The 18,578-nt window shown below is 37.4% G+C and overlaps 1 protein-coding gene across 4 annotated transcripts in view; it reads right to left on the bottom strand.

The window, feature by feature from the left end:
• LOC136836958 (pancreatic triacylglycerol lipase-like) overlaps positions 1-18,578 on the bottom strand; it is a 23,758-nt gene extending 5,180 nt beyond the window's left edge. The window contains exons 1-7 of one of the 4 annotated variants that reach the window (XM_067101486.1): positions 18,380-18,578; positions 3,379-3,531; positions 3,065-3,207; positions 2,648-2,727; positions 2,119-2,302; positions 1,805-1,912; positions 1,518-1,656 (exon numbers count right to left, since the gene is read on the bottom strand). In XM_067101486.1, coding sequence (XP_066957587.1) covers positions 1,518-1,656; positions 1,805-1,912; positions 2,119-2,302; positions 2,648-2,727; positions 3,065-3,207; positions 3,379-3,463 — 739 coding nt within the window. In that variant the 5' untranslated portion in view covers positions 3,464-3,531; positions 18,380-18,578. Of the gene's footprint in view, positions 1-1,517; positions 1,657-1,804; positions 1,913-2,118; positions 2,303-2,647; positions 2,728-3,064; positions 3,208-3,378; positions 3,532-5,135; positions 5,385-18,379 lie in introns of those variants that run through there. The other 3 variants (XM_067101485.1, XM_067101488.1, XM_067101487.1) reach the window with 3 other exon arrangements.

Genomic DNA, 18,578 nt, shown 5'->3' with positions numbered 1-18,578 from the left:
CGACCAGCCAGCCATTCCTCCTTACTTCCTTGCGCAACGCGACGCGATTTTGTTCGGAGGCAATTATGTGTTTCTTCCGACAGTGGTTAGTTTCTCAGATATTCTTTATTATTATTATTATTATTATTATTATTATTATTATTATTATTATTATTAAATACCTGCTGAGCGAAGCAACTGAAAAAAGACAAAATGTAGTAACATAAAGACAATGACAACAAAATCCGTAGAAGAAACAAGTTACATCATTTAATGGAGGAAGCTTCACATTGAGAGAGAGAGAGAGAGAGAGAATTATAGCCTTTGTGGAAAAGATACCTCATTGTTTTCAACAAAGGTGTTCTATGTAAATCGAGAGAGCACTTTCATAACTTGATATCGTCTTTGTAAGTTACATAATTAACGAAGGGCTTAACTAGTACCAGTGATAAATGGTTCAACATTGTTTTGACGAAGCTTTGTGAGGAAGTGTTCGATTTCATTTACTCTGATGAATGATTCAACTTTAATATTCTGGCAGTTTTCAACTTTATTCCACCGACAAACTATTCAACCTTCTTCTGTTGGCAAAGGGTTTAACTTCCTTCCATTCGGAAAGGATTTAGCTTTCTTCCAGTAACTTTTTGCCGTAAGGATTGACTTTCTTCAGTTGGCAAAAGTTAACGTTGAATCCAATTACAAAGAATTTAACTTTATTCTGTTGACAAACAACTTCAATCTTAATCAAGTTACAAAGATGAAAGTTCACTCTGTTGATGAATGGTATAACATTATTTTCATCGATAAATGGTTTGAGTCTCCGGTTGACAAAGAGGTATTTGTCTGATCACAAAGAATATAACTTTCTCCCTTTAAGGTTTTTAAAAGGCTTCTTTAAATTTTTATGAGGTAGTAAGGAAATGAGATAAGCACTTCAATTCTCCTTAGAATTATGCAACCTCTGTGAAATTTTCCTGTTATAATTTCCGTAGCTTTTGAAAGATTTCTTTCTAGAGGTAATTATGTTTTGCCTTGATTTTCCTCTTTGATTTCTTTGTAGCCTCTGATGACCCTCCTTGGCCTTTTAAAGCCTTGTTTTTCGCTTTTTTTAAGCCTTTGTTGCAAAAGATGCTAAGGCCTTTTCTTAGGCTTAAGAATCTTTTGTCTGATTTCCTTGGACTTTTGAAGCTTTCTCCGATTTTCCTCAGCCTTTTGAAGCTTTGTCGATTTGCTCTAGCGTTTTGAAGCCTTGGTTAATTTTCTTTGGACGTCTCGACCTTTTATCGATGTTCTTTAGCCTTTTGAAGCCGTTCTCGAGTTTCCTTGGCCTTTTGAAACCATTGTCAACTTTCCTTAGACTTTTGAAGATTAGATTTTTTTCTTGGACTTTTAAAAGCCTTTATTAATTTTCCTCATAGGCTATGCAACGTCTGCAACTGTCCTTTTAGAGTTATATTGTACTTGAGAGCAGAGACTTTTGAATACCACATCCCCCCCGCAGCCTCAAAAGAAAAAGTTTTTTGGCTCATTAAACTTACTGTTTATTTCCCAAGCCTCTTTTGGAATATCGGTATGGATGACGTCAACGAATTCAGCGTCGCTGGGGTCTAGCCGGACCTCTGGTGGTGTGTTGACAAAATAAGGTCCCGCTGGGTCTAGGCCAGTGATACGTCCCACCTTCAAATGTAAAAGGGAAGATTAAAATCATTTTGTTTAGTACTGCTAAACCAAGAATGGTATTACTGAATGCTGCATAATGCTAGTGTTTGGAGCTTATTCATTAATTTCTTTATACTTGGTTTAAATATTTGTCCCTTTACCGTACCTTTTGACCTGTGGTCATGTTGACGAAACGTCCGGTGTAACTCATGAAGTGTGCTCCCAGACTGTGCCCCACAAGGTGGATGTTTGACACGGGAACATCGTAGTATTTCTTCCATGAAATAAAAAGCAGGTTAGAGAGGGAGAGAAAGAGAGCTTTCATTATAAATCAGAGAACCGGTATTACATTCTTCCCAAAGTACGAGAACTTTTTTATGGCTCAAGGAAAGACTAGGCCTATTTGAGGAAACCACACAAGACCATCTTAACTAAAACAAGAATAACGACAACAGACAGACAACTTAAGCAACCACTCACAACCAGCAGATGCAGAAGATACCCAGCCACTGCCCCAGCCACTCGAATATTCGAGACGGACTGGGCGTAAGGTGGGTGTGCAGCTGCAGACCAGTCCACCGTTATGACGCTGATATTGGGCGAGACCTTCAGGAGAGTGTTCCTCATCTTAACCATCCACTTCAAGTCTGCTGTTTCCATATAACTGTTGGTGAACAGGGAAACAATAGCAATAATACATTTAAGATAAAAGCTACGGGTATCAGTGATCGCCAGTTCTGTCATTTGACTATTACGGAAACCCTTCTTAATTTAATTTTGTTGATCTAAAGAGCATTCGTAATTTTTTACAATTGAGCTTACGAAAGACATTCAATCCCTCGAGAGTTTCAAGGAAAAAAATGATACAGGATATTCATTCAAAATTAGGCATGACGCTAAAGAACAAATAATTCAGAGAATTTTAGAATATGAATAACAAATAAATGGGTCCACCTAGCTACCAAATAAAGGCCAGGAATCTAAATATTAAGAAATACTCATTTCTGACCCGTGAGTTAGGACGTAAAGTGGTGAACTTGGGTCCAGGCTAGTATTGTAGAGATCTCCAATGTTTTGCAGAGACATCTCCTAATAAAATGGAGATGAAATAAAGTTAAAAAGTAAAGTTAACCCGATATTTTTTCTAAATTAGAAAGTTTTGTATTAAAACTTCAGACTTTAATTACATTACTCCTTGAGGATTTGTTAAACCAATTTGACTATCAGGAAAGTTTTCACATGAAACAAAGAATTTCAATTAGACCAATTACTTTTAATCATGGCACAGTGTGAAGCATTTATATATATGCTAAACTATAAAGGTATCAGTTTCAGTAGCTTGCTATGTTCCTAATGAGTTCAAAAAGACAAATAATTATCCAAAGGAGCTTTTGAGAATCGGGAAAGGTGATAAAACACGTCTCACCTGACAATACGGCTCACTCGGGGTGTACAGGCAGAAGACAGGCGTGGTCACGTTTAGGGGCATCGGCATGGCCGCCACAGGGCGCTCCAGAGTCCCTGCCCAGGGCGTCCCCAGGGGAAAACATCCAAAGGGGTCGTAGCATACTGGATATACAGAAAGTGAGACTAACGATAAGACAGATAAATGGCAATGAAAGCAGAGATAAAACAAATTTAATATTTCAGAGAACACATTTAGTCCATGCTTATGAAATATGGGACTAAAACACGCAGGGGCCTGTGATGTGGTGCTAATTGTTCCCCCGAAAGACGCACCTTCTCCCGGAGGAACGGTTGGAGGAGCAGGTCCGCGATCGGTAAAGCTCAAGCTGAGAAGGGCGTGCAGGACGACGTTCTCCATCCTGGAGGACTCTTGTTTTTCTTCCTAAAACGTGGTTCCTTAAGGAGTATACGTTGTCTTTCAGTAATCTGTAGGAAGTAAAAAATATAAAGTGGTGATATATCTCTGTATTCTGTGACTGAAAATGTAGTAACAAGCCGCTTTCTTCTTAAAGGGTTGACTTCAGCGGGAAAAATACAATAGTTGCTGCCACATTCATCCCTTTTAGTGGTGAATGGTGAATTAAGCAGAACTCATTCGCGTCATAATTCACTTCATACACTTGCCATTAAAACTCACCAGTATTGTGGCAAACCCATAAGTACAGTACACTGTGGCTCCCACCTCAATCATTAGACACTCTTGCGTCTTGAATTTGAAGATACTTCCATACTAATACCTCTGCATCGCCATGTATCCAGCGCACTCTAAACCTTCCATTTTTGTTTCTGAATTATACGGTGATTTGATCAGCTTATCTTCCTCCATTCCCTATATGTTACTCTAATACTTAAGAATATGCAAGGAATAACCAACTATTTAGGGTGTCGTAACGGTTTTGTTAAGAGCCCTTGTATGGGGAGTCCGCTACTACTACTACTATCATCACTCGTTTGGCTAGTGTTTGGTAGCCAGTGTCAGTGTTTGAGTGAGATATACAAATGATGGCCAATGTTTCTCAGTGGATTATGCGTCTAGCCGCTTCATGCCTATATATGGACCTTGTTTGAGCATTCGGTAAGTCAAACTTCATAATGTATGACGTTAAGAACTGCATTCAACTGTCTAGGCCTAAGTTATAGTCTAGGTTACATGGAGGCAAAACCTTCATGGTATAGTGTTTATTTGTGTTTAACTTTTTGCACATGTCAGGATGCAGATATTGAGAAGATTGCTTACGTTTAGTTATAGATAACTGTTTATGACTAGCTGTAGATAATTCGGCATTCTTTTGTTCAGTTGTAAGACAGTCTGGCGTCTTGAGAACTATACGTTAAGTTAAGCTATTGAGGATGGGACTAGTGGCTTAGGCTTATGCAATCAAATACGCGATAGTTAAAAAAAATATGTGTATTTCTCATTAGCTCATTTAAAATTAGCTACTTATTATGTTGTACTATAAGTTTGATTTAATATGTAAATAGGTTCATTCATGGAATACATTAAATTTATCCACTGCAAATTCAATTGTGGTATGACCCATAGGTAAGCATCAGATTTCATATCCTGCAAAACATGAGCCTTTTTTTTTCAACTGCGAGAATCATTTCACAGTTTCTTCATCCTCCCCATATGCTATGCAAGCAGTTAACTTTTTTTCAAATTTGGCTTCATATTCTGTGAGTCACTTCTTCAGAGGTATATATGAAAATCGACCATTTTCGTTTTTCATCACTCACACCAGCGTTCATTGCTCTATCTTGTTTTTCATTTACCTTTACTATCTTTATGTTGCTCGCACTCATTGCATACATCTTTATATTACCAATATTTTCACATTCTTCTGTAGGTTTGACGAATCTCTTCACTTTCACCGACCAACGCTGTATTAGCTGTAAACATCAGACCTTCATTCCTCCATTCACGACTTATTTTACCATCCCAGAACATTGAACTTATATTTCCAGTCTTCTGCCAGACTTCTGGAATTCCAATATCCACAAAAATATTAAAGTTATAGAAGCATAGTTACCATTATCAGGCGTAACTAGTCCGAGCACTACATTTGCAAACACTGCAAGAACCACTTTTAAACTGTTGAGAGCTGAATTGTTATTCCTTGAATTTTAACGTATAAACAAAATCACTAAACAAATAAAGAGTCTTCAAAGCAAGGAGCCTGGAGATACCTGCGGGAGTCTTCTTCTTCTTCTTCTTCCCCCTTCTCTGTGAGTCTGGAGAATGGCTTTCCTGCGCTGAGCCTCCTGAGATAGTCTCAGTCTCAGTCGTTCTAATCTTATCAGCAACGTTTGTATATTTGCCTGCGAATGGTCTCTTGTTTCATTCTCTGTATAAATGTTTGAATATGGATGAATTTTAAAATAATCTAACAGGGTTTCGTGGAATCAAAAGCCCCATTAAAACAATACTAATTCCCCCAATTTTTTTTAAATTGTGTGATCTTAATTCTCAACTGAGGAATAAAAAGCGGTAGATGACTCAAGTATTTGTCTACAATAAATGTTTTTATAATTTCATAATTGGAGAACTCAGGACGATGTTAATATGCGCCTTAATCCCATGCAAAGGCAGTCAGTACACCCAACACGGCGCACTGTAGGCATTACTCAAGGTTATTTGCAGCAACCCTTCGGCCCCTGTTACCCTATCATTCCTTTTAATGTACCTCCGTCCATATTCTCTTTCTTCTTTCTTGCTTTCCTCAACTCTCTCTTGACGATTGTTTCAACATTATTCTCGACACTGGATGACCTCATTGGTCCCAGCGCTTGGCGTTTGGCCTAAATTTTATATTCAAATTCCAGATCCATACGAAAGGTGCTACTACCCGGTTTTCAGCTGGTCATTTGGGATGAGGTTGCTAAACCCACACCTTTTTTCCTCCTGGCCGGGATTGACCACAGTCAATTAAGTACCAGATATCTAACCTTATAATTTTAGATAAAAAATGACATTTTGTAATTTTTTTGTAATCATTAATATAAACTTTATAGAGATAAGAAGATAAGTGACTCATCAAATAAATAAAAATTGACGTGAATAAAAAAAACTAACTTCGTAGAAAAATTATAACAATGGTTTTATTCCGATAATATTATCGACTTTTAAGAACGCCAATCTTATCAATAACTGAGTTTTTGGTTTTTGTCGCCTTGTGCTGAGTCCATCACCACGAGATTAAATTCAGACATTTTTTTACACACGTATCGGAACAAAACTTTTTATATGTTATACTTTTTATCATATTAAATCGTTTATCATAGCCCCGTAGGGGGTAGTCACGTCAGTGCACCTCCCGCGGTGCAATGTAGGCATTACTAAAGGGTGTTTGCAGCGTCCCTTCGGCCCCTAGCTGCTTTACCCGCTGTTGTAGTCTTTTACTTTACCTCCGTTCCCTGCTTCCTTTCTTCAGTCTTGCTGTCCACCCTCTCAAACTACTGCAACCCTTTCAGTCCTTCATACTCCTTACATTCTACACAAACTAGTTCACCTGAACACCTTCCTCCTTTTTTCTTTCATTCCTATTCAACATCCACCCTTCACTTCCGTAAAGGAGAGTTGGCTCAACAATCACATCATGCATTCCAACAGTAGCTCCTATATCCCCTTTGTCAGAGTCCAGGGTAAACCCATACCATATTTGGCTTGTTATCTAAGCGTCACCTACTCCGACGTGCTAGTGCTAAACGTGGCGGAAGTTCAAAGTATCATATACAACCTTTTCTGTATTGTGTGGTCTGGCATTTGCAAGTGACACATTATAGACTGGGCACTATGGAGAGAAACTGCAGAAGCCAGTGATGAGTTTGAGAATGTTTGTCAGGAGAGAAAGTGAATATGAACAAAAATAAGGTTACGAAGGGAAGTGTGCAAAGTAGGAAGGTGGTAAAAATGAATGGTTTAAGACAGGAAGGAGTTAGTTTGTATTAGCATTTTGGAGTAAATATAAAAGATAGTCATGAATAAGAGAAGAGATATGGAACAGAACAGAATATAGGATTCAGGTCGAAGGCCAACCGCTGGGACCTATGAGGTCATTCAGCACTGAAACGTAAAAAAAGTTTGAAAGTTGCAACAGGAGGAAAACCTCAAAGCAGTTGCACTATGAAACAATTGTCAGGAGAGGGTTGAGGAAAGTATGAGTTTACCCTGGAACTTGACAAAGGTGGACACATACCAGGTTAATACCAAAACCACTCACCGGCGTCTCAGACTCCTTTTGATGCATTTTCTGTTTACAGATACGAATAACAGCCGTCGCAGTGAAATACAACTATTACAAGGTTGTCCCTAATCTTGGACTAATCAAAGTTTATCGTTAATGTTTGGCCTCGGAATGAATAAATATTATCATTATTCCTTTGTTGTTATCGACTATAAGCAAGAGACCTGAAAATTATCCCATTTGGAGGAAACGAATTGGGGTCAGTTTCCCGAAAAAAAAAGGTGTTTCTGTTGGCCTAAGCGGTAAATTATTTTACCTGATAGTTAATGAACTGTTGTGGGTAGCAACCAGGGTGGATAGAGGTACGGGACCGGCGGCCTTTTCCAGAAAGACTTGCTGAGAACTGGAAGGTTAATATCTGCAAGAGCGTCTCTCTCTCTCTCTCTCTCTCTCTCTCTCTCTCTCTCTCTCTCTCTCTCTCTCTCTCTCTCTCTCTTGGGGAAAGGGGGCACTTGGTAATATATATATATATATATATATATATATATATATATATATATATATATATATATATATATATATATATATATATATATATATATATATATATATATATATATATATATATATATATATATATATATATATATATATATATATATATATATATATATATATATATAAAATATAGGGGTAGGCGGCTGCTGTCTGCCGAGGACACAGAACCAAGGGCAGAGGAAGACGTCCACAGTAACGGCATTTCTTTATTGCTAACGTTTCAAGACATCTGTCTCATTATCAAAGCTGGAATAACACATTAAAATATAATTATAAAAAATAGACTCGCTTAAAATTGCAACCAAAATATAATACAAAGTTATACGAGCACGCGCACACATGATTGGCACACATGATTCCTCTCTACCCCTACCGGGATGTAGGGAATCCAGGCAAATGGCTACTGATGACTCAGCAGGTATGCCAATGGGTCCCCAAAAACCCACATCCTAGCTCACTGAGACTGTGAGGTCGTTTGCACGGTGAAGTTTTATCAAACCCTGAGCAGGACCATCTCAGTAAGAATGTGCTGGTGATACAATTGTTATGAGAGGGTGGAAAGTAAGATGGAAGAAAGAGAATATGAATGGAGGTATAGAAAAAGGAATGAAGTGGTTTCCAGGTAGGGCCAGAAGGGACGCTACAAAGAACCTCAGGTGATGCCTACAGTGCATCCGTGAGGTGCAATGACGGCACTTCCCTCCTACGGGGACAGTCTGATCTTGCTATTTCCATCTGGCCCTTATTTCAGAACAGGCTCTTGCCTCAAGAGAAGACAATGGCTAAAGCTCTTTCTCCAAAAGAAGTCATCTTCACAAAGACTCTTGCTCCTAAGGAGGAAAAAAGTCCTCCTCCAAAAGAAGTCACCTTAGCAGTAGTCCCAGAAACCAAATGAATGAATGACTCCATCGAGTTCCACTTCTCACAGAGTGCGCTCTACTTGGCTACCTCAGTCAAGAGACTGAATGGTCGTGACTATCCCTCTTGCAAACCAGTGACCATAACCCTGAAATCTTCAGGGTGCGCACTTGGGCAAGATCTCTGGAGATTGGTAGGTGCCAAGGGGTACCCAGTCTCCTATTAAGAAAGGACGTTCCTCCTTCAGCAGCAGGATTGAGGACTTCAAAACATTTTCTAACGTGACCACTTCAGAAAGTGGAATCGCAATCAAATGACCTTCAGGGCGCCATTTGAACCTGAAACATTTTGAGGAAAGGTCATTGAATGTACTGGGTAGACTCACTTTGACCCCTGTGCCTCTGGTGTACAAAAGAAAATACTCCCATGCTATTATCATAATTACTCGTTTTCCACCCTTACTGTTTGGTTATGAAAGGTCACAAACCCTCCAGTAATCTGCCAATCTTTAGGATCTAATATAAAAACAGGATAGGATATCAGTGATCTTCAAGATAATTATAAGAAAAATAATAATTGAGATTTACCCATCATCATAATGAATTCCAGAGATTTTGAGATAGCAGACGGAGTCACCTGAATCCCACTTCTGAGCTTAGTGACTAGATGAAGTGGAGCAACAATTATCAAAAGATAACTGTAATTGTCCCTTTGTGGTTAGAATGGGGTACAAATACAGATCAGTGTATTACTATTTAGATAACAGCAATACTTTCTTAAAATCATGTGAAATGTTTCTTTGGAAACATACAGACTACATCAGCAGAACGATACTTAATATTTCTCTAAAGACGTGAGAAATATATCCATGTAAAAATATCCAAATCGTTTCTATGAAAAAAATATATCAATATTTTTTGTAAATCATCTACATTATTTAAACAAAATCTGCATTATTTCTGCGAAAACTGCAACATTTGCGTAGATACATATATAACATTTTCAAAATATGCAATATTCCTAAGAATTAACAATATTTCTATAAAAAATGCAGTATTTGTATAAGCATTTTTGAAAAACGTGCAATATTCCTGTCAAAACATATGCAATATTTTTATTTTAAAAATTCGCATTATTTATTTAAAAACTTGCTGAAGTTTCTGCACGACATACGCATTATTTCTAAAAAAAAAAAGAGAAATATTTCACTTTTGAAAACGTGCTAATCTCCTCAAAAACTGTAAGCAAAACTTCTATGAAAGCGCATGCAATATTTTTTATGAGAAGTGAGCGTCATTTCTGTTAAAAGCATATAAAAACATTTTGGTCAAAAACACAAGCACTCTTTCTGTAGAAAAACCACCCAAATTACCTCATCTCTAATCAGTCGCTTTGACCCCAAATAATATCATCTGTCATGCATGTTTACCTGTGACGCTTTGGAGAGCACTTATCGACTGTTTTTCATGATCTTTATCTAATTGGCATATCTCTCGAAGTAGGGTAAAAGCTGCTTATCTGAAGTTCTCTGGCAAAGTCAAGTGCTCACGTGTGAGTGTGAGTGTAAGCACTCACAGCAAGTTTACAAAAGCTTACTCCCCGTCAGTGCACCTCCCGCAGTGCACTGCAGGCATTACTTAAGGTTCTTTGCAGCGTCCCTTCGACCCCTAGCTGCAACCCTTTTCATTCCTTTTACTGTACATCCATTCATATTCCCGCTTCCACCTGACTTTCAACCCTTCCCTAACAACGTTTCATAGTGCAACTGAGAGGTTTTCCTCCTGTTACACCTTTCAGACCTCTTACTCTTAATTTTCCTTTTAGCGCAGAATGACCTTATAGGTCCCAGAAGCTTTGCCTTTCAGCATAAACTGTATATTCTAGCTATCTGCAAAAGCTCTCCTGTCTGCAATAAATATAGTTATTCACGAGGAATATACTTGCGTCGTAAATGTCCTATACATCTTATCTTCAGCGCTGAAGTTTTGAAGGAAAAGAGGAAAATTATCTCTGTGCTGTTCCATTTATTTACTCTCGTTTCTCTATCTCCTTTTACCTTCTCTTACTTCCTAATGAGCACCATATTCTTTGGAAGCTTGAGTTTCAAATCAATGGCCCCTTTGGTGGGCTTGTTCCATATGAATAGGGTTCATCTTCTGTATAATAATAATAATAATAATAATAATAATAATAATAATAATAATAATAATTAACTCAAAGCTGTCATCAGGTCTACACTAGATCTACGATGCAGCTACACTCCAAACTATAGGCACTCACCTGTGTATTGAGGATGTGGGCACACCCCAAAATATAAGTACTTGCCTGTATATTAAAGGTATGTCTTTTATGCAATGGGAAGGATTGGCTTATTCCAGCTCTTAAAGAAACATATCTAAATTTAACAGATATATGTATGTATGGGTGGAATCCAAAAACTGAGAAGAAATCGAGAATTTAAGACGTCACTGTGGTGAATCTTAGTTAGTGTGTATACTTCATTGCTATTTATTTCACCTACCAAAAACAAAAAAAAAGGCATAGGGCTTTTCATACGCTTGTCTGGAGAAGGACCTTCGAGCTTTTTGGGGGATCGTTATCCAGCTAAGATCAGAGAGTGATCCTGTTGACCTCTCTGGTGTGGCCTGCCAAGGTCCCCCGTGGTTGTGATGGGGAGGGGGGGTTGGTCCGTCAGTGCACCTCACATGGTGCACTGTAGGCATTACTAAGGGTTCCTTGCAGCGTCCCTTCGGCCCCTAGGTAGTTTTATGCCTATTATAGTTCCTCCATTCATATTTTTTGTGGTCCATCTTACTCTCCACCCTCTCCTAACAACAGTTTCACAGTGCAACTGCGAGGTTTTCCTCCTGTTACACCTTTCAAACCATTCTACTCTCAATTTCCCTTTCAGCGCTGAATGACCTCATGGGCCCCAGCACTTGGCCCTTGGCCTAAATGTTATAATGCATTCCATTCCATTTCATAATGTCAAGACCATGGTGGCCTCGCAGTTCTGGAGGGTCTAGTAATGTCGAGCTTCGGGCAACAGTTATTCCTAGATTCAGTTGCTTCACTCCTTAAATACTTGCCTGTACTGACAGTTCTGAGTTCCTAAGGAGGATAATCAGCAGGATCGGGAGAAGCTGGAACAACGTTAGAAAGTTTTGTTCAGGGAGTAAAGGATCCCAACTCCAAGTAGAAAGTTCTAGGTCAGAGTCGAAAGGCACAGCTGAGCCTACTTTTCCAGTTTTCACTATGACGTAATTACGTGAAATGGAAATAAAATGAAGTAAAAGAGAATGCAAAGTGTAATGCAGACAGGTGAAAAAGGAATAAAATTCACAAGTTATACATTGGATTATTATTGCTGGAAGAGTTTCTATATAAGTGATAATGAAAAGAACAGTAATATGCTTGTATATATATACGATATATATATATATATACGATATATATATATATATATATATATATATATATATATATATATATATATATATAAAAACAGTATATATACTCGTATATATGTATATATACATACAAACAAGTACATTATTGTTTTTCCTTTTTCACTTACATAGCCTACAAGCTTTGCCAACTGGAGGGAAAGATTCCAAGCGTCACCCATACAGTTCCCAGCAAGTGGTGCGAGTTTCATAACCACTATACGACTGCCTGCGTGTATATTTGTTTTATGGCGTATAAATCTGTTTGTACAGTGCATAGCACAAATCAGTATTTTGTATTATAAAGTTGCTTTTTTCATTTGTTTTTTGAATTATTACTATGTATTCACTTCCTGATGTTATTATTATTATTATTATTATTATTATTATTATTATTATTATTATTATTCAAACCACCTCCTAATAATATGATCCGTAGGGGGTTAGTTCCGTCAGCGCACCTCATGCGGTGCCATGTAGGCATTACTTCAGTGTCTTGCAGCGTCCCTTCGGCCCCTAGCTGCAACTGCTTTCATTCCTTTTTACTGTACCTCCGTTCATATTCACTTTCTTCCATCTTACTGTCCACCCTTTCCTAACAACTGATTCACAGTGCAACTGCGAGATTTTCCTCCTGTTACGCCTTTCAAACTTCTACTGTCAATTTCCGTTTCAGCGCTGAATGCCCTTAGTTGCCCCAGTGCTTGGCATGTATGCCTAAAACCCATAAATCAGTCAAACCACAATAATAAGGAAGAAGATGAAAAATGGCAATAGACTGCAGAGCAAACTTCCACAAGACAGATACTTACCTATGAAGATGCCGACACAGAAAAACCGTAACATACAAAACAAAACAAACGAATGACAGCAAGCGTAAGCACTCCCCAGTTGAAAGAAGTCAGTATATGAAGAAAACGAGGCAAAGGAATTCGGCATAAGAAATCCTATCTATCTCTCGGAGGAGGCATTCAGAAATGAGTGCCGTCTTCAGAAAATTAGGACAAGCGTCTCCCCTGGTACGGTCCTCGGCACTTTCCGAGGTATAGCCTTTCGCTAATGACACGGGAAGGGGTGGACTTGGAGATGCCCCTACCTGGACCTTCCTATTGCCCGATATGAACTTTTAGGACTTACCAATATATAGACTTTTTGAATGCCCCAGTCACTGGATGTAGGGTAAACTAATACGATGAGATATCCTAAATCTCTTTCGTTTTTCAGCAAATCTTTTTAGAATGAAGTTGCTATAGACTTATGTCTTCTACCTTCGTGGATGTGACCCACTACAGTCTCTTGACTGCCAAGTACATAATGATACTGCTTTGGTCAACATAAACAATGGATTTATTGGATAACAAACCCACGTTATTTTAACCCCACCCGGGATCAACCTCTAGGGAATTCTCTGTTGAGATGAGACTGGTAACCGCTGGCCACCACCGACACCAGAACTGAGCTAGTGTTCTGAATATTTTCAGCATGCTAGTTATTTTCATGAAAAGAAGAGGCAGTATAGAACAGACAGTGCGTCAAATAATTTCTTTACAAATATGCGTCAATTAGGTTTCGTTGAAAATTATTACTGAGGATAAGGAAGCGGTTGGTATTTGCGCCACTTTTCATTACAGCTCTCTGTGAAGTTGGAAGTTACTGTGATGCTCATTTTAGTGGGTCATGTTGTCACCTAGCCCCTAAATGTGCTCAATTATTACGAGAAAAGTATTATTACACCTGTAAAGGCGAATCAGTCTAATATATACATACATTTATATATATATATATATATATATATATATATATATATATATATATATATATATATATATATATATATATACTATATATATATATTATATACATATCTATATATATATATATATTATATATTATATATATATATATATATATATATATATATATATATATATATATATATATATATATATATATATATATATGTGTGTGTGTGTGTGTGTGTGTGTGTGTGTGTGTGTGTGTGTGTGTGTGTGTTGGTCGCTAAGAACACAGGCAAAACATATGCAGACTACAAGTTAAAGCAATATCCCCAACACCAAATTCGTATAAAGCAACCGTGAACGAGCGTAAAATACGACATATATATTTACTCAAGTAACCCAATAAAAATCCGTTTTCTTTGAAAGCCTAACGATGGTAGAAAACGGGCTTGTGATAAAAGGTTGCTATCTGGTTCAATTTATTTAATAATATTTATCTCATAAATAAAATATTTATAGATTTTTTGACGGGAGAAAAATGAAAAAGGGGAATTTGAGTGGGAAGAGAGAAGAGAGTTCCGTGGCTTGCTAGTTCCTGTATGGTTTCAGAATTGAATTTGTAATTATTTAAAAGTATAAAAAAACTGAATCTTTGACCGAGATGTAACTCTAAATACAAGTGTTATTGTCGACGTAAGCAGTGAATTTGTGTCTGGTAGTTAGTCGACTGTGGTAGGTAACAAATGATTTGCTACCTTAACCTTTAATTTTTTTTTGTACTCTATCATTGTTGCTATGATTTATCAGTATGAAAAAACCATCACATGATTGCCGAATAAGTGTAAAAACCGATTTTTCTCCAAAACTTAATCTGAAAAAATGTTTTCCTATTGAATGTATCTACCAATGTTTATCAGATTCTGTCTTCCAGTCTAACAGATAATCTTCTGACACACACACACATACACATCCACACACATACAGAAGTTAGTCCTGCGCGCTGAACAGCAATCTGTTTGTTAGACTGTATGTGAAAGCTCAAAAGAAAGGCATTAGAACTAAGTGGACATGGGTACTTATACAGATCTTTCTGCGTATTTCGTTCAATATCTGGACTACATACATAAGCCAGAAAGAGGTATCAGAGTACAAGGTACAGCATATATCTCGCGTCTCGCCATGACGATAACAGATTATGATAAGAGATAAGGGTAGTTACCATGTAGCATTAACGAATGTACTGATAAATATTAGAACAGTGATGAGAGGGAATTTCTAAGCAGCCTAATGAATGGCCTTTTTCTGGCTCAAGGCCTAAGAGAGGGAGAGAGAGAGAGAGAGAGAGAGAGAGAGAGAGAGAGAGAGAGAGAGAGATAGACCTGCCTGTTTAATGAAGAAGGGTTATAGGAGTCAGGAAAAACAGATGAAGGAAGAGAATTCCAAAGTTCTACAGAGACGACCCAAATGAGTAATGAAATTGCAACGAGAACCTAAATTTATTCTTGTAAAATAACGGACACGAGCAGTCATCTCGAGTTCAAGAGAACACGAGTTGAACAGCGAAGAATCATGAGAAATCTCTTTAACTGAACTTTTTAGATAAGTCTGAAGTTCGTTAGAGTGATAATGGTATCGGTGTTTACGTAACACACACTTCATACTTTGTTATGATAATAGATGAATGTATTGTTATTATTTATATATATATGATATATATATATATAATATATATATATATATATATATATATATATATATATATATATATATATATATTATAACAGAAATGTCTTATCGGCTACAGGTGTGTACGGGAACCTCGCCAGGATTTGGCAGTTTTTTATTTTTTCTTTGTGTTGCGATTTGAGAGATCATCGCTTTCCACGCCGAAGTTTCCATCTAAGGAATTCCCGACCATTTCGAAAAATGAGAATTGTGACGACGCTGGGTTGATTGGAAATTGGAAATAAAATATCTCTCACAAGATCATTTCATCTCTTAATCCTCGTGGTCGTTAAAATTCATCCCCCCCAAAAAAAATTATCGTGGTTCTCCTTACAGAAAACACGGTAGAATCTGTCATAATCCTCGTTTTCCGAAGTGGGCGGAAATTCATTACCTGGAAACTTCGGTATGAAAGGTAATGACCTCGTAAATTGCAACGCAATAAAACTTCCAAATATTCGTAAGAAGTTATATGAACGAATTTGCACCTATTGCCTATGTGAGAGGTTTCCGGACACTCCTGTAGCCGAAAGGACGGTTCTGTTTATTTTCGTATTTCATGTTCTTTAGTGTGTAATGGAACAAAGGGTGATTTTAATACTCATCAGATCCATTTCATTTATCAGCACCCACAGCATGAAAGGGACCACACTGGCTGGTGTGCACATAGGTCTAAAACAAGGGTGAGTTGTTTCCTAAGCTGTGGAAGGTTTCTGTATCGTTGTCCTATCCATGATCCAGCTATTAAAGAATCAGTTTGGAATGACAGCATTTACTGAAACAAATCTGATGGCGGTTAGAACGACAGAAATAGAATATTTTACACTTTTATAACGAGTGGCACAATATTTTTTATGCATTTTCAGTGGCGTAGCTGGCTTTCCACCAGTAGGGGCCAAGATATTTTTCGGGGTGGCCAAAGAAAATTGCACAAAACTAACGTACCAGTTCTGTAATAGGTAAAATATACTATTCTCGAATATATATATCCATGTGAATGAAGGAAAATAAGAGTATTTGAAATTATAGAGCTGAATTTTCAATTAATCTTCATCCCTTACTATATGTAAATGTATCAAATATTGTAATGTAAATTTCCTCACAACCTTACATTCAACACTAGCCTAATTTCCATTTATCAAGTTTTAATTTTCAACTATAGTATAATATCCTTGTCATATAAATATATCAAAACAGTGCATATCATCAATACTGTAACACAAAAGACTTCTGACCCTCCAAAATCTCTTCAAAATTTCAACCTCTTCTTCGTCTCATCTCCCTGGAAATTAAGTCTAAGCAGCAGTTATGTAAGAAGTGATTAAAACTATAGTTACAGTTTTGAATGAGTGCAATGCAATTTGCCACTGCTGCTTAGAGTTCATTTCCAGGGAGAGGAGACGAAGAAGAAGAGGGAACGGGATAGATTGAAATCTGGAAGAGATTTTGGAGGGCCATCGGTCTTTTGTCCTATTTAAAAGTCGAGAATATCTGCTTTTGACAGCCAAAGGGTTAAAGTTTAGCTACAAAGGAAATTTCAACTCGGGAGGCCAGTGGGGGGGTGCCAAGCATTTAACAAGGGGGACCCGGGCCCTCCCTGCCTCCCCCCCCCCCAACAATAACGACGCCACTGTGCATTTTATCCTGTTGCCTTCTGTTACTTCTTTCAGATGGACACCAAATTCTTTGGAAGCTTGAATTTCAAGTCAGTGGTCCCTGTGGGCTTGTTCCATATGAATAGAGGTTTATCTTCTGAATAATAATAATAATAATAATAATAATAATAATAATAATAATAATAATAATAATAATAATAGTTATTATTATTTTTTTTATTTACCATTAGATTTTACACATCGATAATAACATTATTAATAACAATAATTATGGTCTCTTGTCCTGTGGTTACCATCTTCGTCTCCCCAGAGAGTGCATGGGATTCATCCCAGGCAGTGGATAAACGGCTTTAATTCTTTTCCAAAATATCTAATTTGCCTCATTTGAGCTAAGTAGTGCATTATTGTACTGGAAATAGCTCGCGTTTCCATGCTTCCCCATCATGGTTCTTTTGTGTTGTTGATTTCCGTCTCCGGATTAACTGAGAGTATTCAGAATCAGTGCTCAAAGAATAAAAACGACGACAGTGTAAGTAATATTCATGCGAGTATATCCTTATGTAAAGAGGCATGAAGTGATGTATACGAAAATATAACTTGAGTAAGTGGCTTCTCTCTCTCTCTCTGAGAGCCGGTCCATAGGCAGGGGGTATGTATATGATATAAGTGGTTTAAACGAGGCGTAATGGGCTGAAAAGAGCATCTTCTCATTTTTTTATAAGGTGAATGACTCTCCGGGTGTCCAGCCAGAGGAAATACGCGAGGACTCTACGTCATCAGCCTAGTTCCGCTTTTATATTTTTTTATCTTTAATTTTTTTGCTATCGCGTTTGAAATAGTTGTTCGTTATATGATTAATGGATGAATTAATTAATAATCTTTTTTTATTTTATTGTTTTTTTTTTTTAGTTTTAGGACGCTGTTTTAAAACTTATGAAAGAAAACATGCATTCGAGGTAGAAAAAAAAAATCTTGCCGTTAAACATAGGCCTACTATAATTACTTGTCTTGCATCGTAAATACAAAAGCACACTGAATACAAGTCTACGGAAGGAAAACAATGAGCCCATTTCTCTCTCTCTTAAAATAAAATTGAAACAAATTTAGCACTTAAACAGTCTACGAAAATTCAGATATTAAAACTTAACCTTTAACTGTCATGCCGCGACACTCCAAGCTCTCTCTCTCTCTTGTTCTTGTTTCCGCGCACTGGATCTTATCCTCTATTTCAAAAATATAAACGCGAATATCTTGTCATTTTATGTTTTTATAAGTATATTTCAACCGTTGTAACTCTTTTTCGTCTTAACTGAGACACCAACCGTGCAAGACTGCGATCACATGACT

This window comes from Macrobrachium rosenbergii, chromosome 57, assembly GCF_040412425.1.
Source record: "Macrobrachium rosenbergii isolate ZJJX-2024 chromosome 57, ASM4041242v1, whole genome shotgun sequence".
NCBI lineage: Eukaryota > Metazoa > Arthropoda > Malacostraca > Decapoda > Palaemonidae > Macrobrachium > Macrobrachium rosenbergii.
The sequence above is the reverse complement of the archived record's forward strand: the minus strand, read 5'-3'. Positions and strand labels throughout refer to the sequence as shown.